Source organism: Phoca vitulina, unplaced genomic scaffold (assembly GCF_004348235.1).
Source record: "Phoca vitulina isolate PV1807 unplaced genomic scaffold, GSC_HSeal_1.0 scaffold56, whole genome shotgun sequence".
In the NCBI taxonomy this organism is placed as follows: Eukaryota; Metazoa; Chordata; class Mammalia; order Carnivora; family Phocidae; genus Phoca; species Phoca vitulina.
In genome coordinates this window covers 4382752-4396113 of record NW_022589759.1, presented here as the reverse complement: position 1 = coordinate 4396113, position 13362 = coordinate 4382752, and the positions used below count along the sequence as shown (strand labels likewise).

General features: G+C 50.0%; 1 protein-coding gene across 1 annotated transcript in view; it reads left to right on the top strand.

Moving 5' to 3' along the window:
• Positions 1-319: 319 nt before the first annotated feature.
• ATP2C2 (ATPase secretory pathway Ca2+ transporting 2) overlaps positions 320-13362 on the top strand; it is a 58112-nt gene continuing 45069 nt past the window's right edge. The window contains exon 1 of the mRNA XM_032389802.1: positions 320-418. Within this exon, the coding sequence (XP_032245693.1) occupies positions 320-418 (99 nt within the window). The remainder of the gene's footprint in view (positions 419-13362) is intronic.

Sequence of the window (13362 nt, the reverse complement as noted above, 5' to 3'; positions counted from 1 at the left end):
ACCCCATCCCTCGCTCCAGGTGATTCTTAGGATCTGGCAAGATTGGGAAACAGCCCGAGCTCTCAGACGCCGGCGCCAAGCCCACGGCTAGCTCCCGGGGCCGGGCCAGGTGCGCCGAGTGCAGCCGGGCGCGCCGCTCCGCCCCGAGGGCGGGGCCCCACCTGCGGCGGGCAGGTAGGCGGCTACCTGGTAACCCAGGCCTGGCCCTGGAGGTTTGGGCGCGCGCAGCCAGTCCCGGCCACGCCAGGGACCGAGGGACGCGGGCAGGGGCGGCCGCCGGCGGACGGGAGGCTGAGCGAGGGGGCTCCGCCTGGTCATCATGGTCGAAAGACGCTTCTCTCAGTTCCTGCAGAAACTCGCCTTCTCGGGCACGGGCCACCTGTACGAGCCCCTGGAGAGGAGCGAGTTGGAAATTTTGGTGAGTCTGGGCGACCGCGCGCGGGCCGTGCGATTTGGCTCCCCGCCCCACCGCAGCCCACCCTCCCCCGGGACCCCGTCCGCGTGCTGCGCTCCAGCAACTCGTCCCCCTGCCCCCTGGCTCTGGAAAGAAACCGACTTTGGAGCAACGCCAGCTCCCATTTCTGCCCTGAGCCGGGCTCGCGCCATTTAACTCTCTTAGGCCAGCCCATTTTGTGGATTTGATACTGAGGCAGAGAGAGGTTACACGTGTCCCTTAAAACGCACCCAGCTAGCAAACGACCCAGCTAGGAACTTCACCTGGGTTTCTCTGACTCCAGAGAATTTAAATTTCTAGGTCTCCGCACTCGGGCTGCTATATGGATTTTTTTTTTTTTTTTAAGTTACTTGAATTGGAAAAAAAATCAAAGTGATGTAAAAAACAAAACAAAACAAAAGCAACAACACCTGGGGAAAATGTTTTAGCAGTAATAGTAGTAATAATGGTGGAAATCGGGTAAAGAGCAGCCAGGCCTCCCAGCTTTGCTTCCTTCATCTCCAACGCAGTTTTGAAAAGCACTCAGGTTTGTGTGTTAATTTTGAAACCTCCACGGGACCCTCTAGGATAAATCAACAGGATTATTAGGCCGGGTTGTGGGAGGGTTGGGGAGAGGAGGGGTTTCCCAGCGGCTGAACTGACACAGCTGTCCAAAAAAAGCCCTTCCACTTGGTGAAGCCAGGGTCAGTGGATGACCCGGCGCCTTTCTCCATAGCTTTGTAAGAGTATAAGCTTTGCATCTCGCAGGATATGAGAGCAGAGAGCGCTGAATTCCCGCAGAAGCATCTCGGGGGCATTGCACTTTTTTTCTTTTCAGCCTAATCAGTCATTCAAAAATGAAATTCCTGAAATAGTGCCTTGGGTGTGCTCAGGAGAATACAGCCTTCGCCATGGCTGTCTGACTGGGGAAGGGAAACCTCCCAGTTACATTTACTTTTTTTTTTTTTACATTTACTTTTTAATGGAAAAGATCAGATAGAAAAACAACTTGATTTAAACTATTTAATTTTCCTCCCAAAGAATGACAACAGTCAAAACGGTTTGGTGGTATGATTCCTAAATATTTGTGCATTAGAAAAATAGTATTTTATACGTGAAGGTTAGCAAGAGAATTCCGGCGCCAGGGCGGTAGGACCACAGGGCCGTTCTCACATCATCTCTGTTTCTGAAGTGACGTGTGGGTTCAACATGGATTGAATGTGGAGTTTGAGTATTTTGCTGAGATCGATTTCTCTACCCACGTGTCACGCCCTGGGTTCTGCTGAACGAGTTTGAAGTCAGTTTGTCAATACTGTTGCCTTTTCTTCGTTACTTTTTCTATTTTTTTCTTCCTATCTTTTGGTTTTTGCATCATGCTGGGTATTTTCCCAACACTCCTGAGGTGTAGTTGGTTATGATTAGATTTAATAGGATGTCCAGGTGTCCCAGGTATGAGGGTGATGTAACATGACTAGAGATGCTGGCGTGAATTTGACCTCTGCACCAAAGTGCACTTCATTTCTCCAGATCTTTTGCGAGGGGTCCTCAAGGGTATGACAGGTCTTCAACCTGGGGGACCTCACCCACCTGGTCGTGGACCTGGATGTTCTGGGTAGCACCCTGAAGGGTGGGTGACGGGTGACATGGCGGTGGGGAGTGGAGGGGAGACTGGTGACCCAGGTCGCCGGTAGCAAAGGCTGGGTGAGAAACAAAATGTCCTATCTCTGAAGGCTCCTGGTACAAACCCAGGAGATTGCACTGACAGGAGCTGGGGGTGTGGTGGGGTGGGGAAGCGACCTGTTTCCCACCAGCTCAGCTCAGAGCCTGAATCTCCTTTGCTCTCAAACTTACTTCCCCCCATTTGAACCCTTTTTTGCCAAGAAAAATGGAAAAAGAAGCCAAGTGTGATCACAGTGATCATTTCTACAAGAGTTGTAACTCTCTCTTATAAGCACTTGTTGTATGCAGTGTTCTGGGCAGCCTCTGAGTCTCCCCCCCCGTCCCCGCCCCCCCCCCCCCCCCCCCCCCCCCCCCGCCACTTTGCCCAGCCACCTCACTTATAATACTAATTATTACTGAGAACTTGCTGTGTCTTCTTTTGGGTCTCTCTGTGCCGAGGTCAGTTTTATTACTATAATCATATGAGAGATGAGGACATGGAGGCTCACAGGTGGGGCCAGGCGCTAAGGATACAGCTGTGTACAAAACGAAGTTCGTGGAGAAGGCCAACAGATGACAGAGAAACCAAGAGATGTTTAATCGGAGATCCAGGGTCTGGGGTATGATGGGGAACAAGAAAGCAGAGTGGCCAGGCAGGGGACATGTGGTCGAGACGGGAGGGCCAAGGAGGACCCAGTTAGTGGCATCAGAGGCTGAATCTGAGCTTAGTGGTCATGGCTCTGAAGATCCTCGTTCTTGCCGTATTTCCAGTGTCACAACAAGGAAGGGGTTTGAGAGATCCTCTTAATGCAGCTACTGGAAAAAACCTTCTCTGTGTTAACCTGAATGGTGGGTGAGGAGAATGTTGGACCAGAAATTCCTGCTTCCCGATGACTTGGTGCCAACTCCAGGGAAGTTATCTTTGACCCTCAGGGCTCCCATCTCTTGACCAAGTCTGGCTGGGCTCCACCCTGTGCTGCCCTCCTGGTTGGTGAACTGATTCATCCTCCTGAGGCTCTCCAGGGTGAGGACGGGGTTCCAACAGACTGATGTAGTGGTCACCCATTCACTCAGCCCAGATTCCCGGAGCATGTACTGTGTGTCGGGCCAGTGCTGCACACCAGGGATGGGGTATAGAAGAAGCGCACACTCCCTGCTCTCCTGGTGGCGGAGATGGGGACCAAACTTCAGAGCACTGTTTAATGGCAGGTGTGTAACAGCTGGGAGGGCGAGGGATATTTAAGTTTCCTAAGAGTGGCAAGGATCTGGAGGAGTGTGCTGGGAGAGGGACAGAGGTCATGGCGGTTCTGGGCCGAGGGGGTGAGGGACAGGGGTGGGTGTGAGGATGAGGAGGTTGCAGAGGTGAACCATGAAAAGCCTCTGGGCCATCATGAAGAATTTGGGCTTTATCCCTAGAGCAACGGGGAATTATTGGAGGGTTTAAATCAGGTCATGACAGTCATTTCACTCATTCACAGATGCGCCAAACATTAGGAATGCAATAAACAAAAACAGACACAATCCGATTTGCATTTTGAAGAGATCACACCTGGGTTGCAGGAGGGTCAGGCACAGGAGGGACTTATGAGACACACACACACACACACACACACACACACACACACACACACATCCTTAGTGTTTCTCAAAATATAGCAAGATAGGACCTCTTCTTGAAGCAATGTATTGCAGCCTTCCAGTGTTGTCTTAAATTATTTGTATCAAAAGGTGACTTAAAAAAGTATAAACAAAACTTGCAATAAATGTAACTGTGTATGGATAACACAACTCAAAAAATCAAACTAAGTTTATAATAAAATCATAAAGTACAAATGTAGCAACTAAATTTTGACATGACTAGTAATTTTTTTCAAACTCAGACACTGATGTTGAATGGTTGTATTGGTTATCTATTGCTGTGTAACAAACTACTCCAAAATGCAGTGGCTTCAAACAACAAACGATCATCTCTCAGTTTCTGTTGGTCAGAAATCTGGGTGCATCTCAGCTGGGTGCTCCTGGATGTGGTCTCTCATGATGTTGTTGTCCAGCTGTTGCCTGGGGCTGTGGTCTCATCTGAAGGCTCACGGTGTGGAAGAGGGAAGGATTCAATTCCAAACTCATTCCTGTGGTTGTTTGCAGGCCTTGGACCCTTACTGTATGGGCCTGTTTACAGAGCTGCCTCATGGCTCAGCACCTGGCTTCCCCAAGAGTGAGTGATCCAAGAGAGATTGAGAAAGCATCCATAAAAGCCTAGAAGCCACAGGCTTTTTATAACTCAGTGTTGGAAGTGATATCTTATCACTTCTGCCATTCTCTATTCATTATAAGTGAGTCTAGGGACTCCTGACTGGCTCAGTCGATAGAACATGCAACTCTTGATTTTGGGGTCATGAGTTTGAGCTCCACATTGGGTGTAGAGATTACTTAAGTAAAAAAGAAGTGAGTCTAGGTCTAGCCCATGCTCGGGGCAGGGTAGGGGTTTGGATTATACAAGTGCATGAAAATCAAGAGGCAGGGTTGGTTGGGGGTGGAGGCTGCCAATGGTTGAAGGGAATAGTTTCTTACATGAGATCCGTCACATAAAAAGCAGAACCACGCCGGGTGCATCGTCTGCTCAATAGTTATCTTTTTCTTACTGTTTTCATTACTCTGGAATTCTAATCTTTATTTAGGCTCCTTTTGAATTTTGATTTTGATAATGCTTATGCTGAGAATGTCTAATTACATGTATGTGTACAAAATGGCATTTAAATATGTCAAGAGTTTGCTAGTTTAGGATAACCAGCCTCTTAAGCACGAGGCACAGCAAGCGACCTGTGAATGTCAGTTTTCAAGGCTGTCACTTGGTAACTCTAGAATTGGCTCATGAACTTGAAGGTAAGGTGAGTGTCAGGTATTGTGGGGAAAATATTCTTCCCTTGGTATTGATTACCACACTTGATGCTCATCAGCTATGGCAAGTAGCTACGTTTGCAGACTGGATTCATGTCAAATCCCACTTGCAATGTGACTACGCTACTCAGTGGTTCGATACTGTCAAGTTGACTTGTCAATACTGTGTGTTGTGTGATGGTTCCTGCCAGTTTTTCCTCTCTGAGCCATGGAGAAACTTTCATCCCTGCAGGATGTCCTGTGATTGTCACAGATGCACACATAACAGTGCTTTGTGATAAATTGGCCCCCAGAAGGTCTATATTAATTAGGGTAATCGTTGAGACACATAGTCAAAGTTCAGAAGTTCTTAGAAAACTGTGGGCTCTTGAGAATATGTCCAAAGATGCCATCTTAGAAATCCTGCCCCCAAATCCCAGTGTCATGAGCCTTGTTGTTAAGGGCGGCAGATCCTAACACCCCAGAGCTCCTCCGGGGAAGGAACTAGAAGGCTCATAGATGGCTGTCTTCTCTCTCTGTCTTCACGTGGTCTTCTCTCCATGTGTATGTGTCCAAATGTTCTCTTCCTACCAGGATGCCAGTCATATTGGGTTAAGGCCCATCCTAATGATTTCATTTTTACTTAATCACCTCCTTGAAGGGCTTACCTCCAAACAGAGTCACAGTCTAAGGTACTAAGGGTTAGGACTTCAACATATGAATTTTGGAGAGATACAGTTCAGTCCACAGCACTATGTTCCTTATAGAATCTTGAAGGGTATTGGTGAGGAGGGCCTGTAGGCCATAATGGGAACATATATAATCTTCTATAGGGGTTACAGATGCTCTTGAAATTGTGTTATTAACCTCACCCATCCGCCCTAAGTCCCTAGGTAGGATATGGATGGACTGTGTTCTTGAAGCTCCGCCATCTTCCCACTCTTCTTCCCATTGGTAGGGAACAGAGCCCAGCAAAGCACATGTTTGCCCAACTTGAAACTCAAGTACACAATGGGGAAGAATTGCTCAGGATTCATGATTCTGGAGTTGCTGGGGAAAGGAAGACTTGAATCATCTGGAACAAAAGCAGGCACTACATATAATCATTCTTTTTTTTTTTTTAAAGATTTTATTTATTTATTTGATATAGAGAGAGACAGGGAGAGAGGGAACACAAGCAGGGGGAGCAGCAGAGGGAGAGGGAGAAGCAGGCTTCCCGCGGAGCAGGGAGCCCGATACGGGGCTCGATCCCAGGACCCTGGGATCATGACCTGAGCCGAAGGCAGACGCTTAACGACTGAGCCACCCAGGTGGCCCTACATATAATCATTCTTTATATTTCAAACTATTGAAACCAAACCACCATGTTAATTAGATCTGGTTATTTCACAGCTGACCCCAGGATTATACCATGTACTCCTCAGGAACCTCTTTTCTTTGCCTCTCCAGGAAGACTGAGCTTGGGGGTCCTTGTGGGTAGGGGGAAAGAATATTGACCCGGGAGACCATTCCCAACCAGGAGATCTTGGTTAGGGCTTCGACTGGGACCAGAAGCCCAGAGTTCCAGCCTGGAGTCCATTATTTATGGCAATGCAAATTATGCATATTTCAAATGTCCTTGCCTGAAAGTGGAGACATTTGTTGTAAGAATCTGTGAAAATGTTGGATTCCCTTTCTGACTTTTAGGTTCCTCACCAGTGCCTTTCACTGGCTTTCTGTGGAGCCGATTAGATTATATAATGTATGCAAATGCTCGGCACACTTCTTGGCTCATGAATATGCCTTCGGTGAATGTAGCAATTAAAAAAGAATAAATGAAAATTGTCTAAAACTCTTTGCATATGCCTCGTCCAAAAAGTGATAATTTTTATTAAAACTCTTGATACAATGCTTAGTTCAAAAAGTGACAGCAGTTTTTATTAAGTATCTGTCACTGTCTTGGAGCACCTGGTGGCTCAGTTGGTTGAGCAACAACTGCCTTCGGTTCTGGTTGTGATCCCAGGGTCCTGCAATCAAGCCCTGCATCGGGCTCCCTGCTCAGCAGGGAGTCTGCTTCTCCCCGCTCCCTGCTCATGCTCTCTCTCTCTAAAAAAAAAGAATCTGTCACTGTCTTGTTGTCTGACTTGGGTCGGGTGTGTGGCCCCGTGCCCAGAGAAGATCTCAGTGGTGGGGGCAGGACCGGCTCCATCATGTGTGGGGTCTAGTGCAAAAGGAAAATGTGGGGGAAATGACCAAGAATTTCAAGAGGACGACAGCAGGGCATTCCATGAAGCACACACCCTTCTGAGCACACCCATGGGGCTGGCCCTGCTGGGGGTCCCTGGGCATGAAGTCAGTAGTCAGACATGCTAACAAATTTTTACTGTTTGGTTTCCCCCTTTTCAGCCCCCACACAGACTACTTCTGGCTCTCCCCTACTTTTGTCCATTCTTTCTGTAAATCAGCTATTGTCCGGGTGCGGTCTGGTACCAGCAATCTGAGTCTTAACAAGCCCTTGGGTGGGTCTGATGCATGAGTTTGAAAACCACTGCTCAACACAATTAGCTTCTCCATTCCTTGGACAGGCATCCTCCTGTTTGCCAGACTGTTTTGGAGGCGCTGGAGACAAAATAGTGAGCAAAACACTGGAGCTTGCAGTCTGGTGGGATAGACACATAGTTCTCAAATAATTTTAGTAGTATGTGTAGAATTACAAACTGAGATAAGCCCCATGAAGGAAAGCACATGTAAGACGTCGGGCTGGACACAGCCTGTGTACGGGGGAGTGGTGGGGACTTGACTGCTGCAGTCTGGGTGCAATCCAGGGAGACTTCCAGTGGCAGGGCTTTGGAGGTGGCAGGGCCTTGGAGAATGGAGACTTGCATTCAAGCTACTACAGGTTTCCCCAAGGCAAGCTGGCCTCCCTCCTCTGATCTGGGAGGTACCTGATGCCCAGGGGGAATTCTGCAGAGTTCTCATTCTCGTTTCAGGAATCCCCTCCCGGCAGCTGTCCCTCTCTCTGTCCCTCCCTCCCCCACATTCCAGCATTGAAATGTGAGTGATAGTTTTGCCTTCCTTGATCATTGAAATACACTAATAGTAGTTGCTATTCTTTGACTATCTTCTATGAACCAGGAACTAGACGTATTTTTCTTTCCTTCCCTCCCTCTTTTTCCTTTCTAAACTTTTTTTTTTTTTCATAAGCCACAATAAGAATGTGCACAATAGAAGATGCCTCCTCCACTGGGCACTTGTTTGCTCCCACTTTCCTCCTGCTCGGTGGGGGGTGGAGGGAGGTACTGTTTGTATTTAATCAGGTGGCTGTTTGCCTGGGTGTTCCTGGCCCCATTTGCTGTGCAGTTCCTGAGAGGCTGGGTAGGAGCACTGACACCTGACCGCTGACCCCCGTAGCCCAGGCTACCTGCCTGCAAATTCTATTCTGCCACTTGCCAGGGGTGAGCCCCCAAGCAAATTCCTTAGTTTTCTGTACAATGGGGTATTCACTGCAGCGATCCAGATCGGTTGTGGAAGGGAATGATTCAGTATGCGTAAAGCATTTAGGGCAGCCCCCGTCCCAGTAATTATTATTTATATACAATTACGTAGTGTCTCTTTAAAACAAACAAACACATAAAATCATACTGTGCACAGCATCTGCAAGCCCTCCAGCCTCTCCATGCCCCTGCAGTATTTACCCATGGAGAACATTCTTCAGTGGCTACATACGGGTTTCTATGTAAGCCACCCCCTGCTGATGGCCATTTAGATGGTTTCCTTTTTTTTAATTTTTAGAAGAATGTTCCAGTGAACATCTATGGGTGCACGACGCTATTTTGAATCCTTACAAAAAGCCCTGCAGAAACCTGAGGTTTGGGGAGTGCCGTGGCTTGCCTGGGGTCCCGAGGCTGTCCCGGGAATTGGGACCTGGGTCCGCCAGCGTGTACTGGATGATGGAGTTCTCCCAACTCCTCCTGGTCAGCTTTCTCTTCCGTAAAGTTACTGACCTCCCCATCATAGTTAGTAAGTATTTCACGGAGAGTCCTGTGAAGGCTGTCAGTACCCTGTTTCTCACACCTTTTCTCTCTGGTTCTAGCATCTGTGGATGGTCCCTGCCGGGATCGATTACTTGCTGATCTTCTATTTCCTTCGCTCGCTCCTTTCTTCCTTGGTGTTCTGGGAGGAGGGAGAGCTGCCCCTCTGCATGCTCGCTCACTCACTCATTCATTCATTCATTCATCTTATCATGAACTCATGAGTTCCTGTTTTAAGAAGTGTGCCAACATTCGTTACCACCGTTTCTATTTTGATGTCCCAGATCTGGTGAATGGGAGCTTCTGCAGGGCGCCCGCTCTGTCCTCTGGATGTTCTTTCCATTGCTCTCTGAGCACGTGCCTGCTTCCTGGCATCACAAGAAAGTCTGGGCTCACTGGATAGTTTCCCTGCCCGACCCCAGAAGCAGTCATTTCTCCCCGGATTCTGGGCTCTTTTTGGTAGAAGAATGGTCATTACAAATCAAGCTCTGATGTCAGGTGTCCTCACGCTCCTGCGGTGTTGGGGCGGCTGGGCTCTCCCAGGGGGTGCGGTGTGTATCTGTGTGTGTGTGTGTGCACTGTGAAATCAGCATTTATAGCTCTGTGTGTGTATAAATGTATATATGTGCATCGATTCCATCCAGTCCAGTGGATACCACCAGCTTGGTGCCGCTCTTTCTAGATCCGTCACTCCCTTCCCCAGTGAGAGTGGCGGTATGTTTACTTATTGCACAATTGCCCTGCATGTACCCCGTCTCCTCCCCTTCCTGGTGGCCCCTGGTCACATTGGCCACCACCTCGTGCGGGCGTCTCCTCATTGGGTCCCTGATCACCCTGGCCATCCCCGCAAAAGATGCGTGCGCCGTGTGTCTCGAGGGGCACACCACCATCCCACACACACAGATCGCAAACACTGCCTAGATAGAATTTCAGGGGCTGGAAAACGCATCCGGCACCCACGTCGACCTGAGGCTGGGATTTAAGAACCCTGCCTCTGCAGTCCAGGGTGTGGGGATATGATGATTCCCATCTTACAGAGAAGACTGCCTCAGAGAAGTCGAGGGCCTGGGGGGGAGCTACACAGCTGACAGCTGGGGGAAGTAGAAGAGAGCCCAGATCAGTGAGTCATGGGCCAAGCAGCCCTCCCTCTGCCCAGTCTGCTCATTCAGGGTTGTTTCCCCTTAACATTGAAGAGTCCTAGGCAGGCCCCTTGGGTTACCTGCCTCAGTCCTCCCCATGTGAGAGTCCCCATGTGAGCCTCCCTTTGCTCTGTGCATCCTAGGAGGCTTGTCCTCCCCACCTGCCTGAGCCCCTGCGTGGTCTTGGATTCTCTAGCACTCCTTCCACTACGAAGCCCCCTCCCCTCCTGCACAGGCTCTGCCCCCCAGGCTTGGTCTGTATTGCCTTTCCCCCTTTGAATCAGCAATTCAGGCTGGTGACTCAAGATTCAAGAAGGTGCAAAAGGGAGTACCTTAGGAGTCTCTGGCCGCCTCTGTCTTCCAGCCACCCACTTCCTAGACCCAAAGGCGACCAACCCTGGTTTCCTTTCCCTTTTCATTATCTGTAGGCTAACTTAGTACTCACAGTATCATGCACCTTTGCCCCTTCTCTTGTTAATGGGACCACCGCTTGGAAAAACCGCCTGGCAGTGTCCAGCATCACTCCAGTCTCATGTGCCGATGACCCAGCATCCCACCCGGGAGAAATGAGAGCTTGTACCTGCTTACAGACCTGCACACGACTGTCGGTGGAAGTGTTATGTGTAATAGGCCAAACCAGACACAACCGAAATGCCCCACCACATGCAAATAGTTGAGTGAATTGTGGCATATCGGATCAGTGGAATTCTTGAAATATGACAGAGCAAGAGAGGATGGATTACAGTTTTTCATCCCTGTTGTTCATGGAGCAACACAGGTGCATCTTGCTGTGGTAACACTGGGCAAGAGGAGACAGACACAAGAGGACCTATGTATGATTTATATTCATTTCTGTGGTGTTCCAAAACAGAGTAAGTCCACGTGGCTAGAAATCCAAATGTGGCTCATCTTCCAAGGGGCCATCGACGGAGACTGGGCACGGGCAGCCTTCCGGGTGCCAGAGAGGTTCTCCCCTGCATCAGCGTGGGGGGTCCCTCAGGGGTCCACGTATGCAAGAAGGTGCACACTTAATATTTGTGCACACGACCGTATGTAGGTCATACTTCAACATATGTTTAATATTTTCCATACAGGTAAATAAAAAGCTTTCACCATCTGATTTTAATGGCAGCACCATGTTTCATGGACACGGGGGTTTCCAATAGTTGGCTGTTGTGAACAGGATTGCCATGGATGACTTTGAACAGGTACTGCACTGCAGTTAATAAGTCGGAAAAAGAAATTGCTGGAACTGGGCAGTTTTAGAGCCCGAGACTGCCTGATTGCTTTCTGAAAGCTCTGTCCCCCGGCACCAGGAGCCAGACTTGCACCTCCCCCAGGAGACAGGTGACGCCCTCGGGCCATTTTCAGACACGCTCTGGTTTTCAGTGAGTTGGAGTCTCTTTTTACATGTCGAAGTTATCGCCTCCTTTCTGGGAACTCTAAGTTAATATCCTGCGTCCCTTTTGTAAAAACATGAGCTGGTGGTCTTTTGCTCCTTCATGATTCAGAGCACTTGGTTTGTGCGCGGAATTATTCATCGTCAGTGTTAGGAACCGCAGGTACTTTCCCCAGCGTGGTGTTTGTCTTCGGACCTTGCAGAAGACATCCCCATTCTGCCTTTGTCTTGTGCTCGGAAAGTCCTTTTCATGCTGAGATTTAAAACAAAACAAAACAAAAAACATAGTCCATGATTTCTTCTCGTGCTTTTATGGTTTCTCTTCTTCCTATCTGTCCTGATTATTCTTTTAAACCAACTTCCTATGTAATTCCTCGATTTAGGGCAAGGACCATGTCTGCTTTCCTGAGGTACCAGGCCTGGGTTCTTGCACACCTTGAGCGGTTGGGGAGTGGATGAGGGGACCGACAAGGGCTTGTTTGAAGAGGGGACACTCAGCAGAGGACTCGGGCCGGCTGCACCGGCCATGGCGCAGGGCATTTGCTCGGCTTCCGGGGGGAAGCCCGTTGAGTTGGGAGCACCTGTTCTGTAACGTGTGCTCTGCCCCGTTACAGCTACTGTCCCCTTCGCCGTCCGCCCAGGCTCTTGTCCTTGGCAACCCTCCCTCCCGTCCTGGTCCTGGCGTGGCTCCCGGCACCTGGGGGTGTGGAGACCTTCCAGGCAGCTCCGCCGTGTGCCCCTTCTTCCCTCCTTGCCTCCCTCCCTCCCACAAACATTCTTGAGCACCTTTTGTTTGCAGCACTGTGCGGGGCACTTGGGTGTGCACGGATCTGAGTAGCCGCTCCCCCGAGAGGCTGTAGGGCCGGTGCTGGAGGTGGGCAGGTGGGTCTGCGGTGTGCAGGCTGCAGGGAGGACAAGGAGTCTGCGAGCTCAGGGCGTGGGTTCCTCGTGGGGCCAACGGTGGCTGGCGTGTCAGTGTCCGGGCTGCTTTAACAAATGACCACAAGCAACACAAGTGGCTTAAAACAACACAAGTTCATTGTCTCCCAGTCCTGGAGGTCAAAAGTCCGACACGGGTCTCACTGGGATAAAATCGAGGTGTGGGCAGGGCTGCGATCCTTCTGCGGGGGTTCCAGGAGGAATCTGTTGCCTTGCCTTTTTCCAGCTTCTGAAGGTGGCCCACATTCCTTGCCTCGTGGCCTTTCCTCCACCTTCAGTGCTGGGAATCCTGTCGCCCCCCCACCCCCTGCTCCTGTCCTCACATCTCCTTTCCACCCCCTGCATCCCTCTTACAAAGACCTGTGAGCACCTGGGGCCCTCCTGGATCATCCAGGATCACCTCCCCAGCTGAAGATCTCCTTCAGGACACCTGCAAAGTCCCATTTTCTATGTGAGGTCACATGGTCACGGACTCCGGGGATCAGGACAGGGACGTCTCTTGGGGGGCATCATTCAGGCTCAGCTTCTCCCCTGCTCCTACCAGCCTCTACCCCTACTCATCTTGGGGGTTCCAGAAAGTCATGTTTCTCTATGTGCTTTCTCCCTTCTGCCCTTTGCTCAGCACAATTCCCGCCAAGATGTTTTCTCGTGTTTTATGGCGCAGTGACAAAGTGCTGGTCCGGGAGGCGGCCAGTTTAGCCATCTCTTCATCTGTGGGATGGGGATTAAAAGTGCACCCACCGGGGCACCTGGGTGGCTCAGTCGTTAAGCGTCTGCCTTCAGCTCTGGTCATGATCCCAGGGTCCTGGGATCGAGCCCCACATCGGGCTCCCCGCTCTGCGGGAAGCCTGCTTCTCCCTCTCCCACTCCCCCTGCTTGTGTTCCCTCTCTCGCTGTGTCTCTCTCTGT